Source organism: Elgaria multicarinata, chromosome 6 (genome assembly GCF_023053635.1).
Source record: "Elgaria multicarinata webbii isolate HBS135686 ecotype San Diego chromosome 6, rElgMul1.1.pri, whole genome shotgun sequence".
Lineage (NCBI taxonomy): Eukaryota > Metazoa > Chordata > Lepidosauria > Squamata > Anguidae > Elgaria > Elgaria multicarinata.
Window position 1 is genome coordinate 27,530,257 of NC_086176.1, and position 13,026 is coordinate 27,543,282.

At 39.9% G+C, this 13,026-nt stretch overlaps 1 protein-coding gene across 2 annotated transcripts in view; it reads left to right on the forward strand.

Annotated features, from left to right (window-relative positions):
• The window catches only part of ECPAS (Ecm29 proteasome adaptor and scaffold), a 78,801-nt gene that overhangs the window by 27,642 nt on the left and 38,133 nt on the right, over window positions 1-13,026 (forward strand). The window contains exons 13-21 of one of the 2 annotated variants that reach the window (XM_063129185.1): window positions 1,024-1,073; window positions 2,828-2,894; window positions 2,995-3,117; window positions 3,693-3,796; window positions 5,086-5,209; window positions 7,257-7,337; window positions 9,606-9,825; window positions 10,922-11,014; window positions 12,096-12,187. In XM_063129185.1, coding sequence (XP_062985255.1) covers window positions 1,024-1,073; window positions 2,828-2,894; window positions 2,995-3,117; window positions 3,693-3,796; window positions 5,086-5,209; window positions 7,257-7,337; window positions 9,606-9,825; window positions 10,922-11,014; window positions 12,096-12,187 — 954 coding nt within the window. The remainder of the gene's footprint in view (window positions 1-1,023; window positions 1,074-2,827; window positions 2,895-2,994; window positions 3,118-3,692; window positions 3,797-5,085; window positions 5,210-7,256; window positions 7,338-9,605; window positions 9,826-10,921; window positions 11,015-12,095; window positions 12,188-13,026) is intronic. The other variant, XM_063129186.1, reaches the window with a different exon arrangement.

Consider the following 13,026-nt stretch of genomic DNA (forward strand, 5'->3'; position numbering starts at 1 on the left):
TGTGATTTCCAAATGGCCTGTCTAGGGCATCTTGACTGAAATTCTGTGAACATTAAGGAGCAGTTAAGTTCCCTTAAAAAGAAATGGAATTTCCAGTTTATTTTATTTTTATGTTTTATTTAAATTCATTCCTGTAAGTCTGCATAGTTGCAGCCTATGTTTAATGCTGTTGATATAGATCCGTTTTCCTCCAGTGTAGGATCTTGCTCTTGAACATGAAATTCAGTATTCAAGTTTTACAAAAAGCAAAGGGAGTTGTGTTGGCAATGGGGAATTTTATACTACCAGAAACTGGGTCATGATTCTCTGAGGGTTCATTCCCTCCAACTACTAAGCAGCTCTAGAGGCAGTCTGAGGTGCAAATGGAAAGCATCATACCACCGTGTAGAGCCTAACTTGAATGTCTGCTTCCTCCTTCCACATTTCATCTTAAGACTCTGACCATGAAGACTTCAAGTCTTCAACATTATGTCAGCCCTCATTTTCCTCCTCTCCACCCCCCCCCCCCACTTTTTGTAACATCTTGTCTGCTAAAGAGATCTGGAGATATTGAAAGTTTTCACATTTTTGTGCCCTTGAGTTGGCTTAATAAAGGCATTACATTGATAGAGATTCAAGAATATATGTGGAGTTGTGCTGCTCAACATCTGTTTCAAGCTCTTATTGTAAGGTGCTGCATGTTTTCTGGTTGTATCTGCATTTTCACATTTTTCAAGGCTCCTTTTTCATTCTTGACAAATACAGTTAAAGGAGCCAAAAGTAGTTTTATTGCCATATGCTGTGATTTTTATTTTCATATGCAGAACACAATCCCATCTGTTCTTCACTTTTAAAGTGTTTTGCATTAGGAGATGATTATTGTATTTTTGGAACTTTTGTGTTCCTGAAATATGTTTTAGCAGAAACAATATGGGAAGTAAGATATAGAATAAAGCAGAACTGTCTGGGATAAATGGGAAGCTGAATGTGTATTATCTCTCTCATGGCTCTTTTTGCTGATCTTACTTTTTTTTATAATTCAAGGACCCCAAACTGCTGTCAATGGCATATTCAGCTGTTGGAAAACTCTCCAGGTAACAAATGCATTTAAACTCAAGAGATGTCAGTTGTATTTTCCAAAGCAATTTTGTTACTCTGTTAGGAGGCAAGCAAGTTAACTTAGAACACCACATGACAATTTGTAATGGTCTGTAGAATGTGAAACAGAGATGATCTTTTGACAGCCTGCGAACTGTTAAAATTAAATCTGTGGGAGGCTTATTTGAATGCCAGAGATAATCAAGGGGCATCAAGTTCAAAAATTGGTTGTTCTCTGCATAGTTTAAGACTGTGCCAACTAAGCAGTCTTGCAGCAAAGCCAGTGGTATCATGCTGAATGAATTTTCGGCATAAAAATTAACCTACAAAAGGCTTATCAAAATTGACCTCCCTATGCAATTTCTTGTTTTTTTAATTATCTTTAGTGATTATTAGACAAAATCAGCCTCTTACTAGTAGAAGCAGGCAGTTTCGAGCTATGTTGTATTTGCAGATATATTTTTACTAGCCCCTGATTATTGATACCTGAAATTAACTGCTCTGTTTGAAAGCTAGTGGTGCATAGTGGCTATGAGAATGACATATGAACCAGGAAATTCTGCAATCCTAAATATACTTGCTAGGGACTAAGCTCCCTTGAACACAATGGACTTTACTTCCAAGTAAACATATACAAGAGTGCTGCAAGCCACTCTCAGCCTTAAGCTGCAATCCTGAGCAGACTTACTTGGCAGTAAGTTCCATTGAACACATTGACCCAGTTCGCATGTAACAGTGGCATATCACGGGGTAATTAATTAACCCATGATTTGCTGTGGTGTGTGCCACGTGCATTTCAGAACACCCTGATTATAGGTTGCTGTGTGACATCTGAATCTGGACACTATAGGTTAATTGCGGATTAAACAACCCACAATTAACCTACAATTAGTAGGTTCAGACATCATGTAGCAACCCTCACTTGGGCTTTTGAATATTCAAAAAGGCTGTGGAATTTTTATTTTTATTTATTTATTTATTACATTTTTATACCGCCCAATAGCTGAGGCTCTCTGAGCGGTTCACAAAAATTAAAACCCTGAAGAGCATAAAAACAACCAACAATTTAAAACACAAATACAAAATACAATATAAAAAGCACAACCAGGATAAAACCACATGCATATGCTATGGCAAATTATAGATTGATTAACTCACAATTTGCTGGGGCCTGTTTTGAGTAAACATGCATAGCATTGCTCTGTCAGACTCCTATTTATTTTGGTGGGCCCCACATTTGTGGAATTCTATCCCCACAGAAATATGTATGATCCCATGAATTCAGGCCTTCACACAGACTAAAGACCCATTTGTTTCAAGTTGTTTCTCTCAGGCAAATACTGGGCGCTGCTATTTTAAATTGGTTTTACACTGGTTGAAAATAGTTTAACTATTTTTAAGGTTATTATGCTGGGTTGTTGTTAGTAATTTTATTGTCAGACTCTGTTGTGTTTATTGTGCTCTGCTGTTTTATAGTATTTTGATTTAAATAACGTATGAATTTTGAGGCATGGCCTTAAAAGGTGTCATAGAAATCTCTCAAATAAATAGTCATATAGACAATGTGAGTTAGTAACACTGGCTACTTACAGGTTGTTTGTAAGAATTGCAGAGGTGATTTGTGAGAAAGCACTATATAAATGTATCATTATCAATATTAGTAATTTATAGATAGATTAATTGCAGTGTATATATTTTGTTTCACACTTAAAATGGAAAAATGGCACTTCTAAATCATTGAATTTTTCAGCCGAATACCTCAACTGTTCACCAAGGACCTGGCATTAGTCCAACAGTTTTTTGAAGCTCTCTCTAAGGTTGGTAATTTTGCTATTTTTTGTTTTTTGCCGTGCAAATGGTCTGTCTAGAAGATGCTCCTTGTGCATGCTAGATACTAAAGGACGTAACTTATTTCAGGAAGACCCTGACACCAGACTTGCTATTCAGGAGGCCTTGTCCATGATGGTTGGGGCATATACCAGTTTAGAAGGAGCACCACGTACTCTTATGGAGGCGCTTGTGGCCTCAAACCTAATTAAGGTATGTCAAGAAGATGGGGAAGTGGTAATATGAAGGGCTGAATATCTTTTCACATCAATTTCTTGTACATGACAAGTTTTATGGTAATGGAACCCATTCCCTCTGCCTTATGGAACACTTAAAAGAGGGACTACGTTTCTACATTTTGTAGGAAGACAACTCTTGAGTTTTGTCACCTTGTGAAAGCCCATTTTGTGTTGTTATCTATCTCTTTATGGTAGAGATAAGAGGATGTACTGTGCTACACATTTTGTTCCATCCCCTGAAGTGATGGTTGGTCTGGCCACTTGCTTTCTGGCCACTTAATTTTTTACTGGGCAAAAGAAGGAAAGCACTTGAGGAAATGGCTGCATGTGCTCTCTTCAGGTGTCAGGAATGCTGACTTCTGCTAAAGGATATAAAGTTTATTTATAATAAACTACTCAACTAGCTCAACTATAAATAAACTGTTTTTTTTCTGTAGTTACCTTTCTACTTCATAACAATTTTCTCCATGTATTTTTATATATATGCTTGTGTTTTTAAACAGCTTTTACATGTCCCCAATGATTTCTCCCCCACCCTCTCTTTTTAAGCCTCAAGTCCAGGTACGTCAGGTGGCTGTAAAGTTTGCCAGCACAGTGTTCCCTTCAGATCACATTCCTTCAAGATACTTGCTGCTTTTAGCTGCAGGAGATCCGTAAGTTTAATGTCAGATTTAAAATATAGTGTTGAGATATATAAGTAAGTAATAAAGATTTACCATTGTTGTAATAATGGTACACCTGGAGGCATAGTCAGCTTTTTTAAGACCACTTGATACAGAAGGGTACATGTGAAGGTGGGAGGAAGAAATTGATTCTTCTAATCTTACGTTACTGTGTTTTAAACATTGGCAAGAGTAAATCCCCAGTGGAAGAATGGCACTGCAATACTTGTAATGCAAAATGGCTTGTACCACAGCTAGCACATCCACTTCACAAATAAGATTGGTCTGCAGAGTACTTGGTTACCATGTTACTGGCCAATCTGGGTGTCTTTCTATTCTGTGACATGCAGAGCCAACCTAAAACAAATACCCGCCTCTTGAAGCTTTACATTAAACATTTGACAGTGGGGAGATAAAGGTGGAATGATGGGACAGGACAGAGTAAGAAGTGATGAACAGAAGCAAATGGCAGCTATATGTAACTGCACTTTGTTGTGGCTTTGGATACAGGGGGGTTTAACCAAGAGCTTGTGCTTGTTATGGTTTTAGTGAGTGTGTGGAGTTAGAGAGTGCCTGGTCTAGCTAAGTAGGTTTACCTAATGGTTTAAGCTGTAGTGATTCAGCTAAAAAGAGCTTGGCTGGGGTGACTTTGTGCACACTGTGCCTTCACCCAGATGGGGAAAGCCCACACTTGTCGAAGGTAGTCCTCGGCTGAAGTGCCTGTTGGAGGATTAGCTGGCACTTCAACTGGGGGCCATAGGACATCAGTGTTGTGGCTTTGCCCCCTACCAAATTTGCCCCCTACCAAAGACTGTTCCCTACCCCGAGTTTAGTAAACCAGAGACAGGGCACCCTTGCCCAATGTATAACCAGAAAAGAGAATTAATGTGAAAGTCAGATTCTCCGGATTATCATATATGATTCCTTTTGAGAACGTAAGAAGAGCCTTGCTGGATCAAATGCAATGTTCTTTTGGACCCAGTTTGCAAGGTACAGTGGCAAATTGTGGGTTATTTAACCCACGGTTTGCAGGGATACACACTGTGTGTGAATCACTTCTCTTTTCTGTAAACAACCTCTGATCTGTGCGATATGCACGTTTGGAGTTATCAACATGATATGTGAACCTGGACTGATGGGTTCTTTAGGGGCTGAATTATGGTTTTGCTTTATGTGTAAGTTGGTCATTAACTCGACTTTGTCTACTCAATAAATAAATTAGGGAGGGTGTGAGCGATAATTATTTATGTGTGCAACATTCTTTTTTTAACTTTTGAAAGACGGGAGGAGGTCCATGGAGAGGCACAACGTGCGCTGAGAACATTTCCTGGTAAAAATGAAAAGGAAAGTGGTGGTAAACAGATGCCTTCATTTCCAGAAATGGTCCAGTATATTCAAGAGAAGGTACAGAACTTCATCTTAAATCTCACAGATTATTGTGTGTCTGTTCATAGTCTAGTCATAATAGCACAAAAAAAACCCACCCCCGTACCCCAGCAAGAGCATGATCTGGGGCAAGTCTGGCTCTGAAAGCTGCCTGGAATACTTGGCAAATAATACAAAAGTCTCTCTGAGGTCTTTGAAGGGAGAGCGAGATATAAGGTTGATAAACACCAGCCCAATAAATACTAGGCAGGCACTCAAATAACACCAATGAATGCCGGTTGTTTGTTCTTTCTTTGGGCTACTTGGACAGGATAAATAGAGATTGGATGTTATCTTTGCTTTTCTAAAAAGAGCAATTTGTATTGGACTTAGAGTAAGTGTCATCTCGGTTATTCCTTGGTTTCTAAGCTTTGGTACAGCTTCTGGGGGAAGCCCTGCTTCAGGTGACTTCTCTGTAAGTGATTAGACTAAAATCCACTAGTAGCAGGGTCTGTTCAGGTATAGCACCAGTCTTATGGAACACACTTTCCCAGAAGTCCATGGGGCTAGCTCCCTGACAGACATGTAGAAAACAAATCAAGCGTTCCTGTTCTGGTAGGCTGCTCTTCCTGTCCTTTTGAGTATTTGGTTTGATCATGACTCATTTTAATGTTTTAAAGGCATATACATGGCATGAATCTTAACCATCCTTTCTTGTCCATGTCTTGTTTATGCTCACTAACTCCTTTCCCTCCTACTTGCTATCTTTCCAGTGGTAGATGATAACTGCCACACTTGAATTGCAGTCCCTGCCACCTCCATTTTTCATTTGGTATTTCTCCTCTTGAGCCCTGCAGATAGCTGTAGCATGTTTGCCTGCCCCAATTTTTCTGTGGGATGCATTGACAAGTAGTCAGTGGGTGACTTTGAGCCAGTCACAGACACTCAGCTCAACCTACCTCACAGGGTGGTTGTCGTGAGGATAAAATGGAGAGGAGGAGGATTATGTATGCCAACTTGGGTTCCTTGGAGGAAAAAAGGTGGGATATAAATGCAATCGTCATCTATGTGGCCATGACAGTAAGACGCTGATAGCTCTCTGTGATGGGCTGTGGGGTGGCGTATCTGGCCCCATCACCTCTGTTTTCTCTTCAGTGTGACCCTAGTTTCTGGGCAGAGGAATAGACTATTAATTCTGCATCCTTTTCACTTTAATTCTCTTAAGTTTGGGAGCCTCTGGCTGAGAGCTGTTTCCATGGCAACCCCAAAGGCCTGATAGATACAGCATTGTGCTTACCAACAATTATTGGCCCAGTTTCATTACCATACAAGATTGTATCAGGGGGGAAAACCCCATTTATGTTGTAATAAGTGCTTCCTGATCCATGGGAGGGTAGGGTGACAGACCATGACAAGATGTGAGCAGCTTAAGCAGCAGAAGAATCAAGTCTGTAGTCTAATGTGAGAGATGGGATTGGTGCATTCTAGCTTGTTTCACTCATTCACTTTGAATCTGGGAACAGTAGTTTGCCTTAAAGTAAAGCGCTTAAGAACTGGCCAGGAGTGCTTCCAGATGTAGGATTCCTAGCATTATCATTCAGAATGCATTATGGAACAATTTTGTCTTTTCTTCCTTAACAGCGTATTTGCAGTAAGGAAAAAGATGGAAGAAGTGGTGGGAAAATACAGGAGGGTTAGAAGTGGAGGATATTGTCATCGGGACTCTCCATAAAATTTTGTCAACTAGCACCTTGAAAACCTAGTCTTGAAGTGTATCTAGAGGCAGTTTAATTTAGTGGTACTTCAAGATGTGAAATGCATGAAACTAAAATCCTTTGTTTGCTAGGATCATGATACATATAGCAAATGCTTCTCTATTACACCAGGATAGTTTTAGCACCTTCACAGTTTCTACAACCTTGGAGGATTGAGCACATGCTTCTGCTTTGCATCAATGCAAGTCTTCAGTGGTGTGGGGCAATATATTTTTAATTGCGCTAGAATTATGGTATACTTATGCAGTGGGATTGTTGAGCAAATGCTGTCTGAACCTCTTGTCAAATATGCTGTTGTTGTTTTATCTTAGGCCTCTCACAGAATGAAAACGCCTGCTAAATATATGACTGGAACAACAGTTATGCCTTTCAATCCAGCTACTTTTGGAGAGGTATGTGTACCAATCTCAGCTGAGGGGAAGTCATACCTGACCAGATCTTCCTGGCATCAAATCTGTTCACTATAACAAAATAATGTGGCCATTGTGGCAGCCCTATTATTATTATTATTATTATTATTATTATTATTATTATTATTATTATTATTATTATTATTTATTTATTTATATAGCACCATCAATGTACATGGTGCTGTACATTACAGAAGACTGTAATACAGTCTTCTCCCATATGAACCTGTCTGAAATTTAAGATTTGCATCGGAGGCCTCCTTAGGGTTCCTTTCCTGGCTGGCTAGGTGGGTGATGACTAGGAAGAGGGCCTTTTCGGTGATGGTACCCCATTTCGATGATGGTACCCCATGCTCAACAGGTGAGGGAAGCATCAATAGTTATATAATTCAGATGGCAAGTTAAGACCATCTTGTTCTCCAGGGCTTTTAGTAGATTTTGTACTTTTTATTGGTCTTGTATTGGGTGCTGTTGCTGCTGTATTGAGTTTATGATTTCTATTGATCATCCCAGTTAAGTTCTAATAAATTTGTTTACTGATTTTGTTAATCAAGGTCATTAGCAAGATCAGTAAACAAAATAATCGCCTTGTTTCTATATTTTTATTGTTCTGCTTTTCCTTTTTTGTAAGCTCTTTTGTATATTGTTTAAATAAAAAGTGGCCTATCAAAATTCCCTTAGCCATGGTACTGAATATAATTTATTTATTTTATTAAAACATTTGCATCCCGCCCTATATCACTAGGATCTCAGGGCAGCGTTCAGAGAAAATTATATGAACATTATAAAACAATAAATATACACAGCTAAAAGCAAATTAAACCATTCATCAAGCTAAAACCAGTATAGAATTTAAAAGCAGTAAAACCCAATTAAAACTGTAAAAACAATGTGCAAGGTTGGTGAATTTAACTATCAAAGGCTTTGGTAAAAAGCCATGTCTTTACTTGGCATCGAAATGAAGTCAGTGCTGGTGCTAGTCAGGCCTCCAAGGGGAGGGCATTCCACAGTCAGGGTGCCACAAGAGAGAAAGCCCTCTCCCATGTCCCACCATAGCAAATGTCTTGCGTTGGTGGGATGCGGAGGAGGGCGCCTCCAGCAGATCTCAAGTCTCAGGCAGGCATATATATAGGGAGAGGCGCTCCCTCAAGTATTGAGGTCCCAAGCCGTTTAGGGCTTTAACTATCATTACCAACACCTTGAATTCCGACTGCAAGCATATAGGCAGCCAGTGCAATTCGTTTAAGACTGGTGTTATATGGTCTTCGTGGGATATACCAGTCAGCAGTCTAGCTGCTGCATTTTGCACTAGCTGCAACTTCTGAGTTGTCTTCAAGGGCAGCCCCATGTACAGTGCATTGCAGTAGTCTAATCGGGAAGTTACCATTGAATGATTACTGTAGCTAGGTTATCCCTGTCCAGGAAAGGCTGTATCAGCTGAAGCTGGCCCCAAGTACTCTGGGCCACGGAGTCCACCTGGGCCTCAAGTTTAATTTTTAAACCCAACCCACCCACCCCCTGCTTTTGGCACCCTGGTGGGGTGGGGAGTCTGGGACAAAAATGGGATTATTAGGAAGCTGAATTCTATGCTCAATACTACATTCTGGGTATCTGTGGATCTGTCCCCCTGCAGCTGTGTGAAATTGCAGCATACACACAGCCCTGGGTATTATTCAGTGTAAAGCACACTAAAATCCCATTGATTTAACTGCATAGTTCAATTTTGAGTCATATTCATAGTAATATTAGATCTGCAGATTGCATGCTAAATTTTGCAGCAATTAGCTCCAAGCGCTATGTGATTTTAAGATACTATTCATCAGATGTTGCAGTTCTTTCTGAAATACATCAATTGAGAAATGTTTTTTTTTCTTTTAATCACCTAAATTGCAGAGTTGGTTTAGGGTAGTGGCAATGAGATTTAGTTATGAACAGAGAATTTGCATTCAAATCTTTCCTTGGATATGGACTCAAGAGGTGGTCTTAGGCAAGGCATTCTCTCTCAACCTCAGCCCTCCATCTGCAGCATTGGATAATTATGTTGACCTACCGTACATGGTTATTGTAAGGAGAGAATGTACATGGGATCCTTTGAACATTCTAAAGCACTGTAGAAATGCATGTTAGTATTATTATTAAATCGGGAATCATGACTGAGGGAGTTAAGCCAAATACTTTCTGAGTGTTATGATGGTTGTTCCATCTGTCTTGTGGCCTGTTTTCTAACTTATCTTTTTCTTCTCTGGTTAGATAGTCCTGTACCTCCGGATGTGTCTTGCCCACAGTGCTGGTGTGGTCCCCACCTCTCAGAGCTTAGCAGATATGCAGGATCATGCCCCCGCCATTGGCCGTTACATAAGGAACCTCCTGTCTGGACATGTCATAACATCCTCCTCGTCAAAGGGTGGCGAAAGCAACCCCGTACAGATCTATATAAGTCTCCTTCAGCAGCTGCTCTCTGGGGTTGGAGGTAAGAAACCAGGAAGCACAGAGCTAAAAGCCAAAGCTCTTCTTGACTTCTTCAAAGCATCTCTCATGAATGAGTTCTGAGTGTGACGTTTAAGGTGATTTAATTCAGTGACTGCTATCAACCACTATGTCAGATGTGGGGTAGTTTTACTTCTTGAGGATGTAAGAATTGTTTGGAAGCATTAGACCAAGGTTCGTTGGGCTTGGCATTCTGTTTTCTTTAGCCAGGCAGATGCTTCTGGATGCTCACAAGCAGGGCCTGAAAGTAGGGGGCCTTCTCTAGTTGCCCACTGCTTCTGTATGTGGAGGCTCCATATAACTATCATGGATCATAGCCATTGGTAGACCCATTCTCCATTAACACCCTCCCCAATCCTTTTTTTAAAAACAACAACCTGTCTGTTATCACACATTGTGGAACGCCATATGTTTATTATGAATTTAATTTCCTGGTCCCATTTTAAATCACCCTGGCCATAAGGTGTCTCTAGGATATTTGTATGAATCATCCTAAATTAGTTTGTAGTAATGCTCTAGGTTGGATTCAGATTTAGTCATACTTTGGCTATAGCTTTTAAACTTTGAGTTTGTTCTGACTCTATACTGTTAGCTTCACCCTTCCCGGTGCCTGTTTACACTTCCCTGTGCCTGTTTGCATTCTCTTTCCCTTCTTATTGTTTACTACAACTTTATTAGATTGTAAGCCTATGCGGCAGGGTCTTGCTATTTACTGTGTTATCTGTACAGCACCATGTACATCGATGGTGCTATATAAATAAATAATAATAATAATAATTTGGCTAGTCCCATTGATTTCAGTGGGTCTACTGAAATTATGACTAAATCTGGATCCAGTTGGCTGAGGAGAATGTGGAGAGGTCTGACTTCCAGAGACGAACAATAAGAGTTTGCTAATGCCTTTACAGGAGCCAATTGCTAATGCTACTTTTTTATTTTACTTTTTTAACATCTCTCATCGTGCATTCCCAATTACATATGCAGTGCCCCCCCTGGTATCCCCACTGTTCAGCATGTATTGCCTTCTACCATTCTAAGCTTTCCTCATCCCTCCCTTACATCACTTCCTCTCATCACAGCGACACCGGAAGTGGCATCACTTCCAGTATCGCGGGATTTCGGCAGCTGTGCCACTCATTCTTCCATCTTTCCTGCTTTCGGTTTCTGTGTGGGTGAGTCCTGGATGGTGTGGTTTCTCATCCTGTCATGTAGAGTTATACTCAGATTTATGTCTTATTTTATGGGAGGGGGAAAAATCAATTTGGCATGGGGAGGGGTCACCTCCTACAATTTACAATATTTTTTATGAATTATCAAATTACTAGTAACTATACTCTAGGAATAAATATTTGTCAATTTCAACAATTATAAAAGCTTATTCCAAAATAGTTTATCTCAAAGTTAAATAAACTTTGAACTTGAGACAATAGTATTTTCTGAGCTCCAGGGGTAGGTGATCCTGTTTAGCCTCTGGACTGTGTTTCCTCCTCTTTGCCTGTACTGGAGTGAGTTTTATCTCATGAATGATAGAATTTGACTTGGCTTCACTGGCTTGCTTATTACTTAACTTCAGGTTTCTAAAAAATTTAGGAGCATCAGAAGTGACTTGTTAGCGCATGTGAACTGCCCGCTGTGAGTATGTTGTGCCCCTTGAAGGTGTTGATTTTGGACACACCTGCAGAATGACTTAATTTTGGGGGGAGCATCCTGATGTCACAAATACCTGTTGGTGAAGCATTATGCATGCAAGATTCTTGTTGCACCTCATCTTTCTGCCAGTCTCTATATGGAGCAGTTGGTTAACTTGGACTCTCAAGGTTTTTTTTGTGACTAATCAATTCTTATTTAATAGCCTGGGAATCCTAGGTCCTCTTTTTTTTAAGAGTATGTTTCTATCCCAAATTCTCAAAGACTCAAATTTGCGAATATGATATCAAACGGTTTTGACGGACTTCGGTGCCAAACAAGATTCTTATTTTTGCCATATGGTTTGACTTGCAAAATATATCTATCCTTGGTTTAAAAGAGAGATCACATTTTTAGCATTGCTTTTATTTATTTGCTTGGAACACTATTGGCATGTTTGTTTTATAGGCAGTGGGTGAGATCAGATATACAAGATGAAAATATTTTCATTAGCAAACGCCTCTGTTTGAGGGAACCTACAAAATAGATATTTATTTGTTTAGATTTTTGCCATTTTAGTAATTTGGCAATGTGACATTTGATGTGTGTTTTTAAATAACTTTCTAGGTTTGCCAGTGATGTATTGTCTATTGGAGGTTGTTTCAGTCTATCCTGAGAAACTAGCTGCAAGATTTGTAGACAAAATGGACTGGATAAAGGTATGTTAAAATACTATAAAAGAAATGTGGTTTTATTTCAATAAATGTTTTGGGAGTGATACAAACAGTTTGTTTGTATCACTCTCAAAACTTGAAGGGGTGGGATCAGAGAGGGACAAGCTGGAGCGTGTTCAAGGAAGGGCAACGAGGATGATCACGGGTCTGGAAACAAAGCCCTATGAGGAGAGACTGAAAGAACTGGGCATGTTTAGCCTGGAGAAGAGAAGATTGAGGGCAGACATGAGAGCACTCTTCAAATACTTGAAAGGTTGTCACACAGAGGAGGGGCAGGATCTCTTATCGATCTTCTCAGAGTGCAGGACAAGGAATAATGGGCTCAAGTTACAGGAAGCCAGATTCTGGCTGGACATCAGGAAAAACTTCCTGGCTGTTAGAGCAGTATGACAATGGAACCAATGACCTAGAGAGGTCGTGGGCTCTCCCACACTAGAGGCCTTCAAGAAGCAGCTGGACAGCCATCTGTCAGGGATGCTTTAAGGTGAATTCCTGCATTGAGCAGGGAGTTGGACTTGATGGCCTTATAGGCTCCTTCCAACTCTACTATTCTATGATTCTGTGTTACCAGGGGGCTCCTGATTTGTTAAAAATAGTTAAAAGATAGCCAGCGTCACTTCTTTGTAACCTGGTATTTCTTACCAGTGAGGTCCCCCCCCCCCAATCACATACAGATCAGTTTGAAAGGTCAATGATGGGAATATTAGTATGCTATTGCCTTTAAAAACATGATAAAATCAACATTTTAAAAAGAAAACCGAATAAGGGTGAAAACAAAAAGGGGATTATGGCAGTTCTGTTGTTATTTGATAATAACGTTCGTA